Source organism: Gracilinanus agilis, chromosome 1 (genome assembly GCF_016433145.1).
Source record: "Gracilinanus agilis isolate LMUSP501 chromosome 1, AgileGrace, whole genome shotgun sequence".
In the NCBI taxonomy this organism is placed as follows: Eukaryota; Metazoa; Chordata; class Mammalia; order Didelphimorphia; family Didelphidae; genus Gracilinanus; species Gracilinanus agilis.
Window position 1 is genome coordinate 97927505 of NC_058130.1, and position 20779 is coordinate 97948283.

General features: G+C 34.5%; 1 protein-coding gene across 1 annotated transcript in view; it reads right to left on the minus strand.

The window, feature by feature from the left end:
* Positions 1-20779, minus strand: part of SMARCC1 (SWI/SNF related, matrix associated, actin dependent regulator of chromatin subfamily c member 1) — a 159774-nt gene that overhangs the window by 24067 nt on the left and 114928 nt on the right. Inside the window, exons 22-25 of the mRNA XM_044682816.1 lie at positions 17302-17357; positions 15432-15546; positions 13261-13412; positions 6870-7004 (exon numbers count right to left, since the gene is read on the minus strand). Coding sequence (XP_044538751.1) covers positions 6870-7004; positions 13261-13412; positions 15432-15546; positions 17302-17357 — 458 coding nt within the window. The remainder of the gene's footprint in view (positions 1-6869; positions 7005-13260; positions 13413-15431; positions 15547-17301; positions 17358-20779) is intronic.

Below are 20779 nucleotides of genomic sequence, written 5' to 3' on the forward strand. Positions count from 1 at the left end.
CCTTTAAGAATTTGGATGCTAAACCATTTGGCGTGTGTGTGTATATATATATATTTAGTATCAATGTTAATTTGTCATCTTTGGTATTTTTTAGCTTACTGTAGTTTCCCTATTTATGTGATTAGATTTGTTTTTGCTTTGTCTAAGACCATAATTGCTATCTTTGCTTTTTCTTACTTTGCCACCTTCTATTCCTCCTATAAACACTCTTCCTTCTATGTCTTTTTTGTGAAACGATTTCCTCCATTCTATCTCTTTTCTCATAGCAGACTCCCATTACTTTGGTTTTTAGGTAGTCCAATAATTCTTAAATTATCTCTTCTTGATCTACTTTTCATTTTGTTTTTGTTCGGATGAGATATTTCCTATTTTCTTCTATTTTTTTTTCATCCTTTTGACTTTGCTTTGTTTTTTGATGTCTCATAGTGTCAATAGCTTCCACTTGCACAACCCAACTTTTTAGGACATTCTTTTCTTAACTGAATTTTTGTCTTCTTTTTTCTTTTAGCCAAATCTGCTTTTAAGACATTCTTCTTTTAAGTGGATTTCTGTGCCTCTTTTACCACTTGGTCAACTGTTTTTTAAGGAGTTATTTTCTTCAGTATTTTTTGTGCCTTTTACCAAGCAATGGTACTGATTTAACAATTTTCTTACAACATACTCAAGTCTCAAAGGAGAAAAAACGAAAAAAAAGAGAGAGAAAGAGAAAGAAAAGAAAAAAAAATCTTTTGAGCTCTTCCAGAATTCTTTCTGGCCAGGCCTGACACCAATTAGCATGTTCCTTTGAGACTTTGCATGTAGCAGTTCTGAATGTGTCATCTTGGCTTCTAAGTTTGTCTTAAACTTCCCTACCACCAAATTCTTTCTGTTGTTGCTTGCCCATTTTCCTCAGTCTATTTCTTGACTTTTTGCTTTATTTTAAAGCCAGATGCTGCTCACAGGGAGGAGGGTGCCCCAAGTTTCAGGTTTTTGTGCTGCTATTATCAGTCATTTTTGGGAGGCCTGTAAGCTTTTATTCTTCCCAGCTGATATGATCTAAAAAGAGAGGAGTACTCAACTGATCTCTTGCCTTGTGCTCTAACACAAGCACTCTTTATTGGCACTGTAACAAGGACCTGCATCCAATGTCAGCAAAGGATCCCTTCTAATCTTCTGATCAGCTGTTTGACCTCCTTACTATGGAGCTGAAAAACTTACTATGTGGGCTGAAAAACTACTAAAGCAACTGTGGCTATAGTCATCTTCTGAAGCCTGCTGCTGATTTGCAGGAACTTGGCCTGGGTTGCACTCTGCACCAGGCCTGACTACCACCTAAGTTGTCTTAAGTTGGAAAAGTGTTTCACCATGACCTTTTGTTGGTTCTGCTACTCGAAACACTGATTTACAGCCATATTTTAAAACTTTTTGGAGGAGAATTTGAGAGTTCAGGTGAGTCCCTGGCTTTACTCTACCATTTTGGTTCTGCCTCTAAAGGGGAGGTTCTTAACTGGGGTCTATGGAGAGACTTAAAGGGATCCATGAATTTAAATTGGCAGGAAAATAAATAGAAGTAGATGTCCTTATCTGTGGTTTCACTTATCCATGGTTAAGTGGGAAGCACCAGACACGGCTACTGTGAAAGTGAAGCAACCCAAGGTCTAACCATGTTTTCAGTCACCCTGGTCTCTTCTACTTTCCTCTTTACTTTTTTGTTTTGTTTGGGAGAGATCAGGGTGCCACAAGTGCTGCACAGTATGAGCTGTAGGGAGAGAGCACATATGCATAAGGTAAGCAGGTCACCTATATATCAGTGGGTTCAACCACTAATGGTACGTTTTGGAATACATCCACTATGGGTATGGGGCAGTACTGTAAATCAATTCAATACAACTGGTTTCATCTGTAGTTCTAGGTATTTAACAATATTATTTTGAGTTTTAAAGGATTTCACCAAGTTACCAAAAAGGTCCATAAAACACAAAAAAACTAAGAACCTAGTTTCAGAAGTTGATCTAAGTGACTTTTAAGGGTCTCTTCCACAAAATATTTACAAAAAGACTGCATTTCTCCTGGAATTGACTTACTGTCTTTAAGACCATCTCTTTGCTTTTGTTGCTTATATTTTTATTTTCATCTATAATTTCCCAATAGCACTGTGGAGTTTTATTAACCATTCGAGTACGGTAGTATTTGGAAAGACTGGGATAAAAGTCAGGTTTCAAAAATGAATAAATATTCAGCATTTCACAGATGAAGAAACAGAGAAAACAGATTCCTTTCACAAACATGTTTTCACAGAGCCAATATAACATTAGCCATTAACCTAGCATTGAACGTTCTGGAATAGAAATGATGCGCAAAAATAGCTACTCTAACCTTAACACATAAGTCAGCTCTGTTCATTGGCAAGGTCTTTGGACTCTGTTCTTCTGCATCTCATCAGTATGCTTAACCCTGCAAGTGCTCCAGATTAGTAGTCATTTGTGGCCTCTTGGTTTTCTTTGTTGGTTTCCATTTTCTGGGTCAGTTTTTCTTCTGCCATGTTGCTAAAGTTGTGGTTTTCTTCCAATTGCTTTCTGAAGCACCTTCTTCTTATGCTCCCACTTCTCAAATAGCTACATCGAAAGATTACAGCTTAATGAGACTTGCATCTATCCTCTGCAGTTTCTGGTTTCTACTGAATTTCTTACACAGAAATATTTTTCTTCTTTGGAGGGGGAAGAGAGTCTGAGGCTGCTTCTCTAGTTTCTTCGCAAGGATTGCAGAAGTTGTCATGGTGAACAATAAGAGATTGGCCCTGTAGGCTAGAAAATTCATAGTGGAGAAAATGCTCTGTACTCAAGTGCCAAGTTGTAGTGGAAAATATAGGTCACATAACAGTAATTCTTAATACTGTATTACTATTGCTTCTCAGGGTATGAAAGCTGACAGGTGTATAGCTTGGCCAGGGGGCTGACCAAATGTCATGAAGACATAGTCATACATTTGGTTTGTGGTTCTGTGAGTCCCATAGCTCTGGGAGCCCTAGCTGGGCTTTACTTGTTTCATTCATTGAAACAAAAAAAATGCACAAAGCCTGAAACAGTGCCTTGGCAGAGTTGTAGGCTTCCACAACCGTAACTTTCTTCTGTGTAATTGGAATTTTGTACCTTTGAATTACATTACCTAGCATCCCTTTCTGTTTTTGTTCCCATGTTGCATCCTTACGCTGTATTAATAAAGAGCCATGGCGCTCTTCTTCCTGAGCTTTCCTCCTCTCCCCCCCCAACCATGGGCAGGTTATCTCTGTCTCTCTCTTCCCACTTTTTGCGGGCTGGGAAACTCTCTCTTTGCTAAGGCTATCAGTTTCCTTTTTCTTCAAGTTATTATTAATATATTCTTATAAAATATATGATACTTTAAGTATTTGGATATTAATTTTTAATCTTACACTTCCTAATTTTGGTTCGGCTCTATTAAAATCATTCTTTTTTGGTCTATAACTTCCTTTTTTCTAGCTCCCTTTAAAAACAAGAGGAATAAGCATTTCTAAATATTTCTAACACAACTCAGCAGCAAGAATTACAAAGAGAAATTACATTTAAAATCACCCTAGATCAGTGGTGGGCAAACTATTCCCTGCGGGCCAGATCCAGGTCATATTTTGCCCATCACTGCCTTAAGCAATTCCCTAATCACTACACCCGCACATCGAGATGGGCAAACTACGGTCTGGATCTGGCCCACGGGGAATAGTTTGTCCATCACTGCCCTAGACAATATAAAATATCTAGGAATTTATTTGTTAAGACAAACACAGGAATTATATGGACACAACTACAAAACACTTTCCACACAATTAAAATTAGAGCTAAATAAATGGAAAAACATTAATTGCTCATGGGTAGGATGAGCTAATATAATAAAAATGAAAGTCCTACCCAAATTAATTTACTTATTCAGTGTCATACCTATCAAACTACCAAGACACTTCTTTATAGAATAAGAAAAAAATTATAATGAAGTTCATTCGGAAGAACAAAAGATCAAGAATATCAAAGGAACTAATGGAAAAAAATGTGAAGGATGGAGGCCTACCATTATCAGATCTTAAAACTGTACTATAAAGCAGTGGTCATCAAAACAATATGGTATGGCTAAGAGACAGAAGGGTGAATCAATGGAACAGACTTGGGGTAAATGACCTCAGCAAGATAATGTATAATAAATCCAAAGATCCTAGCTTTTGGGACAAGAACCCACTATTTGATAAAAACTGCTGGGAAAATTGGAAAACAGTTTGGGAGAGATTAGGGTTAGATCAACATCTCACATCCTATACAAAGATAAATTCAGAATGGGTAAATAACTTAAATATAAAGAAGGAAACTATAAGTAAATTAGATGAACATAAAATAGTATACCTGTTAGATCTATGGGAAAGGAAAGAATTTAAGACAGACAGGGAGAGAGAGAAAATACTACAAAATGTAAAATGAATAATTTTGATTACATTAAAAAGGTTTATAGAAACAAAACCAATGTAACCAAAATTAGAAGGGAAGCAACAAACTGGAAAAAAATATTTATAACAAAAACTTCTGACAAAGGTCTAATTTCTCAAATGGAGCTAAGTCAATTGCACACACACACACACACACAAAAAAAAAAAAAAAAAATCAAGCCATTCCCCAAATGATAAATGGCCAAAGCACATGAATAGGTAGTTTTCAGATAAAGAAATAAAAACTATCAATAAACACATGAAAAAGTGCTCTATATTTCTCATAATTAGAGAAATGCAAATCTAAACTCTTAGGTACCATCTCAATATAACAGTAAAGAAAAATAATAAATGTTGGAGGGGTTGCGGCAAAATTGGGACACTAATGCACTGCTGGTGGAGTTGTGAATTGATCCAACCATTCTGGAAGGCAATTTTGGAATTATGCCCAAAGGGCTTTAAAAGACTGCCTGCCCTTTGATTCAGCCATACCACTGCTGGGTTTACACCTCAAAGAGACAATATGGAAAAATACTTGTACAAAAATATTTATAGCCTTGCTCTTTGTAATGGCAAAAAATTGGAAAATGAGGAGGTGTCCATTGATTGGGGAATGGCTGAACAAACTGTGGTATCTGATGGAAATGGAATATTACTGTGTTGAAAGGAATGATGAACTGGAGGAATTCCACGTGAACTGGAAAGACCTCCAAGAAGTGATGCAGAGTGAAAGGAGCAGAACCAGGAGAATATTATACACAGAGGCTGATACACTGTGGCACAATTGAATGTAATGGACTTCTCTACTAGCTGCAATGCAATGATCCAGGACAATTGTGAGGGACTTATGAGAAAGAACATTATCCAAATCCAGAGAAGGAATTGTGGGAGCAGAAATGCAGAAGAAAAACATGATTGATTATGTGGTTCGATTGAGGATTTTGACTTTAAATGTTTATTTTATTGCAAATATTAATAATTTGGAAATAGGCTTTGAATAATGATACACGTATAACCCAGTGGAATTGCTCGTCAGCTCAAAGAATGGGGAAGGGAAAGAACATGAATCATGTAAACATGGAAAAATATTCTAAATAAATTTAACTTAAAAAAATTAGGAATGTTCATTCTACAGTAGGTTTGTGGCCTAGTCTATCAGTTTTGAACACAGAGATGACTGAACAGGTTGGAAGGTTAGACAGTAAAGGGACAAGTAGAATATCAAAGAAGCATCTTTACTTTTATAAGATACTTCTTAAAAAGGTAAAAAAAAAAAAAAAAAAAAAAAGATAATACTTGAATCACATTAGATCTAGGACTTGGCAGGCCTAATTTTGATGCTAATGGAATTTCATTTCCACTCAACATGCTGGACAAAAAACTCCAATGCTTACGCAGCATAGATATTGAGAATTTGAAGCTCATATGGATCTATTAAGAATGAACCAAGGAGGATTTGGGAATTTTGTAACTGATCCTGGGTGACAAATACAGGTACGAGCTTATAAACTAGCAAAAAGAGAAAAGATGGCACACATTACAAAAAAGAGAAGCATGTGGTTTTCAATTTCAATTCAACAAACTAAAAATTTCTTAAATTGGGGAATATGGCTTGCATTTTACTATGCAAAAGGATGAAATTAAATAAATGACTACAAAATAAAAATAAAACTACTTACAGAGGAAAAAATCTGCATCAAATTATCTTATACAAATTTGATATCCATAATTTAAAAGGAACTGACTCAAACATATAAAGCCAGTCTCCCAAAGGCACATAAGCAGATACATGAAAAGAATTGTGAACAATTTAATAACTATGAATAAGAGAATTTAAAAGTTAAAACAACTCTAAAGTTTTGCCCGATAACCCATCAAATAGGAATGACAAAAAAGGGCAGAAATAGTCAAAGTTGGAGTAACTATGTGAAGACACTCTAATACACTGTTGGTGAAAGAATCAATTAGACCAAGCACTCCGAGAAACAACTTGATATATATTTAAAAAAAAAAAAAAGCTGCTAGATTGGAAGACATGTTAAGAGTTGATAGAGAATGAAAACTGGAGAACTAGAAGAATCAAAGCTATAATTTAAATGAAAAGGGAGCTGAATTTTGATTAGAGGCCATGGCAAATATGTAATAGACAGTTAACAAAATACATTTTCTTCTTCCCTACCTCTTTACCATGATTCAATGATTCTTTTAGTAGAGGTAGGAAAACACAGGTATCAGACTTAAAAAAAAAATGGCTAGTTCTGCTTAAGGGTTGTTTTTTCTTTTTTAGATAACTAGCACTCTGTGGGGAAGGGCATTATTAGGAAATATCTTTTGTTTTTTAAAAGATAGCATCAACAAAAGAAATCAAGGAATACTTTAAAAATTATCAGACTCTTATCTCACTTACAGCCTCCTTCTCCCTGTCCATGATTGTTTCCAGTTCCTCAAAATGACGGAGTTTTATCTCCAGCTTCTTCATTTGAGTCTCCACCAGCAGGGCTACTAGAGACTTGATCTTTCTTTCTTCTACAGCAGCAAGGTGCTAAAAGTAAAAGAAACAGCAAGAAAAGTCAAATACATGTTTCAAATGAAAATTAAATAAACTAAAAAAGAATGCAAAACTCGGGTCAATAACAACTGTCCATATTACTAATAGAGTTAAATTAAAGGACTTCTCTCCCTCCTTTCCAATAACAGATAATTCAACTATTTTGCAGGGGATACTCTCTTTTGGAAACATGATTTATCATAATTTTTTATCAATACATTAAAAATACAAAAGAAAAAGTATCCCAAGGCAGGAGTGTGCCATTCTGAGTAGAGATTATCTAGCAAGGATACATTTCTTATTTAACCACTCTGACCAAATATTTCTTTCTTTTTCAGTGTTTAATTATATATAATAATTCTTCAAGGATTTGTTAAGCTTTTGGTCAAATCCACTTTACAAATGTACAAAACACCTAAAACATTATCATTCTAAAATATCCCCAACACAACTATACAATATTGCAATGACTATGCAATTTCACTGTGCCTAAGCCTTACAGATTCTTCATCCACAAATATAAGAGTAAATCAGAGATAAAGGGTCGTTTCAAGTACACTTCATCTGACAGCTGAACTGATTCAAGAGAGTACTCCATGCTCTAGTATTTAATAATTTTTTTTATTCTAAGAGATTATCTTCTAGGCTGGCCCACACCCACATCTGTACCACCTGTGAGTTATAAATTGTTTTACATTCAAAAATTCAAATCTATTCTTAGGCCTGACACAATAGGACTACTTTGTCAATCCCTATTCTAGGATAAATCCCTAACTTTAAACATTACGAAACAAATAAGGCTAAGTGATAGAGGTGGTAGAAGGTCTTGGGTCTCATGACTCAAGGTTCAATGTTCTTTCTATTCTATCACTAATATTTCTATCTCTCCCACTGAGTTGAATTCAGGATTCTTCAAATATCACAGTGTATTTCTCCTATTGTTCAGAACAAAATTTCCTTACCTGCTTTGTTTAGTTGCTGTAGTGAAAAAAATCCATCACCCTCTAGTAAAAATGTTCTCTACATTACTGTTTTTAAGTTCCCTTCAATGGGAAATTTACTAAAGCTTTAATAGCTTGGCAAGATGCTCTAGAGCTTCATTTATGTGGGCAAAGCCTGGAGGAATGAAGGTAACTTCCTGGCCATGATGAAGTTTCAGAGGAGGAATAAATTGATGGAAAATGAAATAAAAATTCTAAAGAAATATCTGTTAACTGAGAGTGGAGGGTGACTCAGTGGAAGGCCTATTCTCGTCTGAGATCTTTTCTAGAGGTGGGATGGTGGTATTATCCAGAACCAGAGAAAGAATGGACTCTAGAAGATAGGAATCATGATGGCTAAATTCCAATGTGAAAAGTGAGTCAAGGATAAGAAAGAAAAAAATTATGGACACGTAGGCCTAAAATTTTAGGACTCCTTTGAAGTTAAAAGGGTTTGGGAGTCTTTTTTTTTGAACCCAGGACCTCTTGTCTCTAGGCCTGGCTCTCAATCCATCAAGTCTTTCTTTTTTACCCAAAATTACATCCTAAAGGTAGATCTATTTTAATGGACTTGGGTTGTATGGGTATTTGGAGGTGGTGATAAGAACCAGACAGGAAAAAAAAAAAAAAAAAAAAAAAGACTGGTCTCATCCACAAATGCTTCCAAAGTTTCTGTTTATGGAAAGAAAAACAAGGAAGAGGAGCTTATCTATACCTGGAAAGAAAGACTAGTTTCACTATTAGTGACCCCTTCGATTTTTCTTCATAGCAGGAGTCTGTCCTATTATAAGTTCATTTCCTCTATCGGAAGATACAAGGATCCTGCAATTCATAGTCTCATCATATTGTGCACTGGGGAACATCTAGATGTGTTACTCAATATGGAAAGAATAAGAGGAAGAAAGGGGGAAAAGAACTATTTTAAAGGAGTTGAATCTAGGATTTTTGTCTTTTAATGTGTCAGGAATTTGTGAGTTACTGAAGATTAAAATATACATAATAACAAGAAAAAACTTTCCATACTTTCAAGGTTTACATAGGAAAGCTTACAATGTTGCAACTTAGGTGTGTGAGATAAAAGTCTTATTAATTGTAATTATTTATATGAACTACTGACAAAGCCAAATTATGAAATTGTTCTCTGGGAATGCAGGTGGCACAGCGGGTAGAGTGCCTGGCCTGTAGTCAGGAAGACTGGAGTTCAAATCTTCACTCAGACACTTACTATGTGACCTTCAGCAAGTCACTGCTTTAGTTCCTCATCTGTAAAGTGAGCTGGAGAAGGAAATGGTAAACCATTCAAGTATCTTTGCCAAGAAAGACCCAAATAGGGTCATGGAGAGTCAAACATAACAGAAAAGACGGATACAAAAAAAACCAGACAAAGAAGCATTCTTTATTCATTTGGGTCTTTCTTATGTGATATGATAGAACTTTTGAGCATTTTCCTCATTTAGGGAAACTCTGCAAGATGCTTGATACAATCAGCCCAACAACAGGATGCTGGGGGGCAGCTTAAAAAGCTAATGCATATTATCTAAGGACAGGGAGGTAAAACACACACTTCTATTTCACCTTAGGCCATATGTAGAAATTTCTTGGGCCCCACATTTTTGGGCTGGATAATCTAGAGCTCATTTCAAAAAAAAAAAAAAAAAGAATAACCAGGATAGAGAAAAACCATGAGATCATGTCATAAGAATGTCTAGTGAAGAAAATGGGGATATTTATTTAGCCAGGAATATTAAGGACTTGAGGATGGGAAACACATTAGCTGTCTTCATGTCTCTTTAGGACTCTCATGTGAAAGAGGGAATATCTATTTTATTTGGGGGCAGGAGCAATGGACAAAAGTTAGAAAGAAACAAATTTAGGTTTAAAGTAAGAGAAAACTTCCTAACAAAAACAACTATATATATATACCTATATTAAATATGTCTGATTAGTCTTCCTAAGAAATTTTACTTGATTACATTAAAATTTTCTTATTTTCTTACTCAAGCAATTAAAAAATATATATGTGAGCAGGAGGTCAGACTACAGGACAATAAAATTTTCAGACTAAAAATACATGAACAAATTTTTAAGATTATGTAATTAGAAATTAAATAAGTATAGTAAGAGGGAAAATCAGGTGTTTTTAAGAAAAAAAATTAACTGAAAACCAATCTAAATATCTTGGTGGTACTACAGAGTTAGTTCAAAAGATCCATAAAAGTAGAACTTTAAAAGAGCTGAGAGACTAGAGTATTTCCCAAAACTGAGACAGCTCAGTGGCAGTGAGTATGACACACATACATTATACCTGAAAGCACAAAAGAAGTTTGCATGAGAAACTATGGAATGAGAATATATTTACTTTGCCACACGTAGAAATTATAGTAACTTCACTATGCTTACTCACATGCGCACAGACCTAGACTCATACTATCATCCTCAAAATATTGTATATTCCCTTGAGTATATTCCAGATTAAAAAGGAAAAAAAGGGGTACCTACTCTACTATAAAAACAAGAACCACATATTTACACGATGCTTTGAGGTCTATAAAGTACTTTCTCATCATGACCATCCTGCAAATTAAGTTCTATATCTAGTTTACACATGAAGAAAAATGAGGCCCAGAGAGTAAAACACTGAGGCCAGGATCTGAACCAGGTATCCTGAATAATTCTAGTGATATGCCCTTCAACAAGTTTATGTTAGAGGTTAGAAAGAATGAGTGAAAAAACAGCAACATCATAAATATGGAAGATTCTAGAAAGAATTTTGGAAGAACTAACATTTATTAGATAACACAAAATAATGAGTCCCTAAGTATTTACAGGCTACATATAACTCTCCAAGCAACTCATTTCATTTCTTAGGGTATAAATTTCTACCTCTGAAAAATGAGGAAGTTGAAACAGATAATCCTGGAGGTCTCACATAGCTCTAAATTTTATGATTTTATTCTGTTCTTATGACCTCGGAATCTAGTACAATGCTTTGAATTCCATGGATGTTCAATAGCCATTCTTAATCAACTAATTAAAAGCATAATAATACAGTTAATTTCTTGGGAGGAAATTGGTGAAACCCTTGTACTGTTAGTGAACCAGCCAAACAACATTAAGGACAAAGGCAGAACAAAAAAAGCACTGAATTTAGAGGCAAGGAACCAAGTCATAACTGAAAAGCTGCCATCTAGGCTTCGATCACTTCATCTCTACAGTTATGGAGTTTAGGTCACTTTTGGCGCTAGTTGTCCATTCTTCTAACATTAGCATGGTGATGAACATTTGGGCAACAGACACAGTGATCTGTTAAAGGATCAGAAACAGCAGATGGTGTAAAAGTGAAATTTGGGAAAATGCCATCTAAAAGTGTATATATTTCTATGGACAGGGGAAATGTATCAAAACTACATTTCCCATGATCCAACATGGTCCAACTGGTTTCCGTTTCCAGGTTTTTGGGCTTGGGGAGGCCGAGGTCTTGACACAGGGAAGAGCTTAAATCTCCTGGGATAGGAGGGAGTGGCCTCTTTGCCAGTAGGCTCTCTTAGCGAGCAAACAGGAGACAGTAATGGAGGCGGCAGTTTTGAATGCTTACAAGTGCGTGGTCTGATAACTTTATCTATAAACATGGCTTTAATTAAAATACTAATTTATATTATTATACCAGCCTTTATCATTTTTCATATTTATAATGGCAAAGGAATCTACCCATTAGGCCCAAGGAATTTGTATTAAAACTATGCTAACATGAAAGAGTTAAATGGCTTTCCACACTGTTAATTACCTAGCAAGTATTATATTTCTAATTCTAACTGAACCAGAAAGAGAAATACAAATAATATTGCATTAATTAACTATACAAATCAAAAGATATCTTGGGGAAAAACTGACAAATGTTAACTGTAATGTTTCAAACCATTTCAGTAATCCTCGACAAAACCCAACTTGATAATAACTCTATTAAAGATAGAATGACAGAGACAATAACATTAATAATAGGTGTTTATAAATGATGAGGTTAGAGAGGCAAAATATGGAAAGAGTATTGGATCAATAATTATAAGGCCCAAGAGATTGATTACCAAATTTTGCCATTTACTGCTCAAAGAAATCTAAGACTATTTCCTCATAATTGGAAAACTGGCAATAATTTCAGATTACATACTGGACAATCTTTTTATTAGAATCAAGTGAGGTAACCTCTGTAAAAAACATTTTCTAGCTATTGCATAAAGTACATATCAATGTCATTCATTATCACTATAATCAGAAATATTCAAAAATTCCTGTTTGAATAAAAATTACCCTTACTAACAGAGTCTCTACTTACAGAGACTGTATATTTCAAGGTACCTCTCTATTCATTCATGCTTTTTCCTAAATGTTTCCACAGGTGCCAGAACTCATGAACATATGCTATACATTTCCTTCTTCTGCTTTCATTTCAGATGGGAAGGGTGCTACAGACCTGATAGAAGTCTTTGTTAACAGATTAAACATTGGAAGAATGATTACTCAGCAGCTGCCAGTTTGGGTGAGAAGGCTACAAAGGTGCCATATTTACAAATAGAAAGAACAACAGAAGTCATTATGGGCACAAGCCAAGGTATATTATAAACAGTCTACAATTTTCTTCTTGAAATGCTAAGAATTTTTAATGGAATAAATTATTTTGGGTGGTAGAATAGGGAAGGACAAAGTAGATCAAGAAGAGAAGTTAATTTTTGGAATGGTTTTAAAGGCTATTTTAACAAAAAGTAAGGGAAAAATAGGATTCTTTCCTTTCTGAATCTGTAATATACACTATGAAGCTGGTACCACATGTTGTAGAGATGAAACCACCCACAGAGAAGCTGGCAATTCTATGTATAAAAGCTATTTTAAGTGTCTTTTATTTGTTTTAAGTTAACAAAAACAGTATCAAAGCATTTTTAAAAAAAGGAAAATAAGATATCAAATTAAATATAAATATTCTTAGATTAGCAATTATTGTTATAAAAACATCGTGACTTATCTAGCTAAACTAAGCTTATATTATACGAACAAAATAAAGAAAACCAGTATCATTTAGGTCCATTATTTATACTGCTTACTCCATGTATATGGATATTAAGGAATAAACAAACACCATTAAATAAAATAAATGAACACTGAGTGTGTACTATGCATAGGGCTTGTACTAAATATTTTTGTCAATTACTCAAAAGTGAACAGGAGAACAAAATTTGGAAAGAACTTGGGAAACCTCATTAAAGAGAATTACAAATTACCTTTGCTTTGGTGGCAGCTGAGGCAAGAGCAGCCGCTGCAGCTGTGGCTACATTTCCTTCAGAAATCTCATGTTCCACTTTCTTCTTTCCAGTATCATTCTCCCTCTCTTTACAGGGATCGTTTTCCTTATTCTCCTCAGCATCTTTTTCTTCTGAAATGACCACAGACGCTTTAGTACTCTTGGCTTAAATAACAAACCCTATTATTATTCTTTATGATACTACAACCAAAACCCACTATCTGCCTCAGCATCAAATCAATCAACTTAAGTCTCTAATAGGGTCAAGTTTTTTAAAATGATACATTCTATCTTCTTACATTTCTATTTTCCCTTAAACTTTCTGCAGCTCCTGCTGACATAAATAAAAATTCAGTATACAGAGGGAGTACAACTGCTCTAGGGCAGTGATGGGCAAACTTTCCAAAGGAAATGAAATGCTCATCTGTCAGTCTGTTTCTAAGAGGCAACTCTTTCGAAGTTTCATTGTATTCATCAGATTAGGAATGATGTTGCGGATAGAACATTTCAGAGGGCCACATCTGGCCGGCTGGCCTTTGTTTGCCCATCACAGCTCTAGAGTTAACAGGACATAAAGGATCCCAGTTGTAACAATTCATAAATAGTCTAATGTTTATAGTAAAAGTAAATTCTAATGAGCTATCAAATATCTTTGTGAGAAAATGGAATTCTGGTACTGACCTTTACCAAATACAGGTAGAACTCAACTAAATATGATAGAGGCAAGTATCAAATATAATAAATCATCATAATTTCATAAAAATAATATATTTTTTAACAAATGAAATGAACACATCTAGGATGGAAAGTAATCAATTGGGAAACTATTTAAATAACCCCAAATTTTTACCTCATATCAAGAAATTGACACAGATGTCAAAAGGCCAGAACAGTTCATGTTGGAGGGGCTGTGAAAAGACAAGCACACTACTCCTTTGCTGGTGGAGTTGTGCACTGGAACAACTGTTCTGGAAGGAATGCAAACTTTGTAAAGACTAAAATAAAATGTCCATATCCTTACACATAATGATTCCACTACTAACCACATACTCCAAAGAGGTCACTGACAAAAAGAAAGGCTCCTTTCAAAATATGTATAATGCACTTTATTGTCACAGCAAAGAACTGGAAATAAGATGCTCATTAATAAACTGTTACATGAATGTAATTGAATGCTGAATTATTTACTGGCATATTTCTGGTAAGAAATGAGAAATGATGAAATCAAATAAAAACAGAAAGAATATGAATTAAATGAAAAGTAAAACAAGTAGGATTAGAAAAAACAGTAAATAACAACGAGAAAAACTCAAACAAAATTAACGATCACAAAACAACTGAAACAGATATAAAGAACAAATTTGGTCCTAAGGAAGAAAGAAGAAAAGATAGCCTTCCTCCTTCAACTCCTTTGCATAGGTAAAGAAATGTATGAATATTTAATATTACACAAAATATCCATTTTTTAAGGTATTGTTTGATTTTGCTTATTTTTTTCTTATTCTTTTTAAAAAAGAATTTGTTATGAAGGATTCTTCTCTGGGAGGGGAAAGAAGTATGGCGGGAAGTTTAAGTGATTTAAAAACAAAATATCACAAAAAATTTTAAATTAATTTTTTTTTGTTATAAGAAAGCCTAGAAATTCTTCTAGATTCACATTCTAAGACAATGGTCAACAATATGAAAAGATTCATATTTTTTATTTTATTTAGATAATTCAGCTTGGTTTAATAATATATTAAATTGCTAGGTGGCAAAATGAATAGAGTGCCAGGCCTAGAGACAAGAAGATCTTAGCTCAAGTTTGGTCACAGACACATTCTAGCCGTGTGACCCTTGGCAAGTCCTCTGCTTGCCTATCCCTTGTGCTATTATTGCCTTAAGAGTTGTTACTAAGACTGAAAGTAAAGGTTAAAACCCAAAAACAACATATTCATCCAAGTACTACTGAAGTGATAGAAAAAGATATATATTATTGAAGCCCTAAGAGGGATAGAAATAGTAGTGAAGCATTTGCAAAATAAAATGTGAATAATTACTGCTATATTTAAAAAATGGGCTCAATGTATTATAAATAGAATTTCATTCACTTTGTTGTCTGAACCAATGATGTTTAAAGATTATATTTTAAGAATGGTCTTAATTAATTACCTGATTTGGTATCTTCATTAACTTCACTATCCTGTTCTTTCTCAATACTTTTCTCATTTTCTCCATCCTGTGCTTTATCACTTTCATCAGTTTCATTTTCTCCTTTGTTTTCAGCCTAAAGAGAAGGTGAGGGAGAGGTAGATTAAAAAGAGGAAGATTCCTTATAGGGGTAACAAAGTTTTATGACAATAATGTAACCCAATTACTACATATTGGACATTTCAGAATGGACATCACCAAGACATCTTAAAAACTAAACAAGTCCAAAGTTATAGATTTACTTTTTTTTATTTTACAATCCTAATAGATTGTGATCGGTTTCCTTGACTGCCTGCTCGAATCTATCCTCCACACTGCTGCCAAAGTTATTTTCCTTAAGCATTTACAACCATGCAGTACTCCTATTCAATAGGGAGTAATAACTCCCTATTTGTTTATAGGATTAAAAAAACAAATTCCTCTTGGCTTTTAAACTTCATTTTAAAATTTGGAGAAAGGGAGACCTATTAATTGGTTTCACACAAAAAGCAAGAATCACAACTCATAATTCAATTGTGACTACACAACGATTGTTAAAAAACATCATGTTTACTGCTAAAATACCATCCACTGTGAAAACTCCCAAGGTAACTGGTACCACAAAGCAGAATTAAATATTTAACAATGTAGTGCCTATACTTATAAGAAAGTGAATTTTTAAGACTAGATTTCAAAACAAGTAGATATGAGTAGAGGAAAACATGATGTACAAAAGATTTTTGAAAGAGCAAAACCTATTTAGATTTTAGATAAAAACAATTTAACAATTCAATTGATGTTTATTAAATGCCTGTGGAAAGGCATTATTGCACTTGGTACTGTGACTATAGTAAGAAGCAATATCCCATTCTATCAAAATCAAAAAGAAAGGAAAACAAGTAGAAACAAAGCAAGAACTTGGAGGCCATCTTAAAGAATGTAAAAAAATTACTAAGTGAGCAGAGTATACAGGAACCTCAACATTCTGTGTATAATTTCCATGTTGTAATAATTCGTAGAGAAACCATGTTGTTCCACATTAAAATTGGAATCTAAATGAATTATCGCAAGAATGGGTGCTAAAGAAAGATATTTTCTAGTTGATTCTGTAGACTAAATACACCCCCACTGTCCCAGAGATTCTCCAATTACCAAAAAAATAAGTTCCAGATGTGATCTGGATTAAAAGGCAGAAAAAAAATTACTATAAGAAGCTAGAAAGGAAATAGGACAAGTGAGAGGATCTAAGGGTTTCTAAATTCTACATTTGCTGCCAACTATATGACTTTGGATAGTTCTTAATTTCTTCATCTAGAAAAATAAAATTCTTTACAACTCTAATAATAAATAAATGTTATTTAGTCACTTCAGTCATGTCTAACTCTTTGTGGCCCATTTTGGGGTTTTCCTGGCAAAGATTCCAGAGTGGTTTGTCATTTCCTTTTCCAGGTCATTTTTATAGATGAGGAACTGAAGCAAAGAGGGTTAAATGACTTGTCCAGGGTCACATAGCTAGTAAGTGTCTAAGGCAGGATCTAAACTCAGTAAAATGAATCTTCCTGACGCCAGGCCCAGGACTTAAACCTTCCACTACCTAGCTGCTTTTCCATATTTAATGCCGTGACTAAAAACATACACACTTACTCTATGTTCTGACTAATTTATATTTCTCTCATATGCTTGAGTCAGGATATAAATTGTATAACTTAAACAAAATCTTGTGACAACTTAATTTTAATTCCATTAAATATTTTTAATCAATAATTTCCCTTTTGTCCTGCCTACAAAAGTGAACCTGAAGTGCTTTGCATGGCTTTTCTGATTTAAGAAAGTTCAATTTAACATACTTCACCTTTTCAGTTTGTTGTCCATCTGTCTCTGTTTCCATTTTTTCTTCTTCAGTACCATCTAGAAGGGAAAGAGCATAAGTAGCTCAATCAGATTATGTCAAAGACAAAAGCTTTTGCTATAATAAACAGTATGTCAGAACCAAAGGGGGGTGGGGGGGAGGGCAGCTGGGTATTTCAGTGGATTGAGAGCCAGGCCTAGAGATGGGAGGTCTTTGGTTCAAATCTGGCCTCAGACACTTCTGAGAATCTCTCAGAAGCTGTGTGACTCTGGACAAGTCACTTGACCCCCATTGCCTACCCTTACCACTCTTCTGCCTTGGAGCCAATACACAGTATTGACTCCAAGATGGAAGGTAAGGGTTTAAAATTAAAAAAATTAAAAGCAAGTTTGATTAATAAATATATCCCACCTTGATTTTTAGTCACAGATTACAATGAATAAGCAATGAAAAAAATAAGATCTACTACGGTTTCAAATGAAAATACAGATTAGAATGCTATCTAAAGGGCGGCTAGGTAGCACAGTAGATAGGGTGCCAGGCCTGGAGTTAGAGGACCCAGATTCAAATCTTGAAATTCTTAGCTGTGTGGCCCCAACTGACTAGCCCTTGCCACTCTTCTGTCTTAGAATTGATACTAAGGCAGAAGGGATTGTGAATGGGGAGAGGGGGTGAGGGGGGAGGAGGGGGAGGAAGAGAGAAACTATGCAATTAGCTTAGCTATAATAAATTTATTCATACACTGAAATCTTAAGAACTACATTATAATAACACAATAAGTTCATAGGAAAACATTTCTTTCTTTCAGAGCTCTGGATTCAAAAATTCAAACTCAAATAGTCAAAAAGTGAAGACAAAATTTGTTTTTACCAAGTTTAATTTATTAATAACAGTTGAACATTTACATAGTATTTTAATGTTTGGAAACCATTCTATATACACAAAACTGAGGTAGGACTATTATTATTCCCATTTTACAAATGAAAAACTAAAGCTCAGAAAACTTGTTTTACCCAGGACCACACAAAAGATATTAAGTGTTTGAGGTAGGACCAAAGCTCAGATTTTCCCAACACTATCCACTGTAATATAGCACCACACTTAAAAACCACCATCTTACCCACATTAATTCTCTTTTGTCCAAATTATCCTATTTAAAATGTGACAGCACCTCCACCTTTCTTATCCCTCAGAATCAAAACTTTGAAATTATCTGATTCTTCCTCTCCCACCCCCCCATCATCCACAGAGGAAATTACTTGTAAAGTCCAAAAAATGCTACCCTTTTTGAGAGGGGATGGGAGTGTCCGCCCCCGGGAGACCCAGGAGAAAGAGCTTTATAACCATTTAGAGACATATGCTTATTCCTCATAGCTCGATTAATACAAAAGCTTCCAAAAGGTTACCCTACTTCCACTTTCTTCCTGCTCTAATCTATTCTCCACCTGGCTGTCAAAATAATTTACAACTCTAATAATAAATAAATGTTACTTAGTCACATAGTCTATAACATGCCACCTTCCTCTCCAAAAATTTTCAGTGGTTCCCAGTGGCTAGTATGATTAAGTAGAAATTCCTTGGCTTGTCTTTTGTGAGTACTATTATTCTCCAGAATGAAATTCTTTCTCTCAACCCTGCTAAAGTGAGGTTTCCCATGCAGTATTCTTCAAATTCTCTTGAATTCTGAATTTGTTTGGCTCTCTTCTTTGCTCCTTCAAGGTTCTATCTTGTATTCCATTTGTCAGCGTAAATATTGAATTCTTTACCATTAGAACAAAAACTCTTTGAGATAAAGAACAATGGTATTTTTGGTTAAAATAGTGCCTTGCACCCATATCTTGCCTGAGTCAGCATAGTTAAAAATGAGTTATCAGTGAAAACCACCACATCAGGGTTTTTCAGTTAAATTCCCCATCCCTCTCCAATTTTAAGAGATACTAGAATTCTAATATCCAATAATTGCAAGATAGCATACTAACTCAAGAGTCCTTGGAAGGACAGCATATTTCTTATGCCAATCTTTTAATTAAATATTATTTTAAAACAAACTGATATGAATATTGGTATTATTATGACAATCGTGCAAATAGAGAGACCTGTAGAATAAGAAAATCCTTTAGACCAAATGCATGTTTCTAAGATTCTGCTTATGTCTTCATTTTCTCTTGATGTTGTGCACTGGTAGCTTTGTAGATGAGTACCCAAATAGATTTTATTATATGAAGACATTTAAAAAAATCAAAAAACCTTTATTTAAGATGGCCATCATCATGGAAGAAGAGTAACAAGCTATCTTTGGCTTAGCTCAGTGATGGGCAAACTACAGCCAGTGGGCCAGATTCAGCCCCCTGAAATATTCTATCCAGACCCAGGCGACATTATTCTTGATCTGACGAATACAATGAGTAGGATACAATACAATGAAACTTTGAAAGAGTTGCCTTAGAAACAGACTGACAGATGAGCATTTCCTTTCCTTGGCCCCCTTTTTAAGAACTAACTTAGTACACTCCTTTAATTCTACAAATGAAGAAATTGTGACCCAAAAAGTTTAGATGACTTGCCCAAAGTCACAAAGGTAGCAAATTACCAAGTTAAATAAATGACCAAGTTAGACCACACATAAGAAATTCCCTCCATAGATGAAGATTAGTCATTTCTTATCTAAATTGGCTACAATTTAGTTTTATAGAATTATCTAGAGTGTGAAGATTTAAATGACTTGCCTTACAGATTGATGAGGTGTCAGAGGCAGAATTTAATTCAGGGGATTCTAAGCTTCAGGGCTGATCCTTTAGTCACTGCATTGCAAAATATCACTAATGATAACAGAACCCTTGTAAGATAAATGTTCTAGATATGCCAGTTTATTGGTTTGACCTGATGAAAATACTAGTCTATGAAGAAAGAGGTTTTTTTGCCCCCTTCCTGTCACTGTGAACTTTCCCCCACAACTAACTTGTTCTCATTAGCATCATTCCAATCATAATATCATGCTATCATCTATAGGATATACACCCTCAGTAGGACAACCCCCAAATATCTGTCCTCTCCATGCTTCTGATGTCTGGTTTTCTATTATTTCAAATCTACATTCTGAACAGTTTCTGCTAGTTCTTCTACTGTTTTTCATGCTAACGTATTGCGATCAATACTTTAATGAAACATGCAATTCAATAGGGATCTGGAGACAATGAATCATTTTTTAAAAGTCTTTCAATTAGGGATGTCAAGTAACTTGGCAAACAGCAGCTATAATTAATTCAATACAATAAATATTTATTAATCACCTGTTCAGCAACCTACTTACTATGAGTAAGTCTAGGTATAGCTTTATTCTGGAGTACTAGAGAGTAACATAAAAGTTAAAGGAAAAATCTGAATTTAGAGTAGACTTGTAATGATGATGATGATTATTTTATATTTTTGTTTATTTTTTCATTTTTATTTTATTTTAATAACAAATTTCCACATAAGTTTT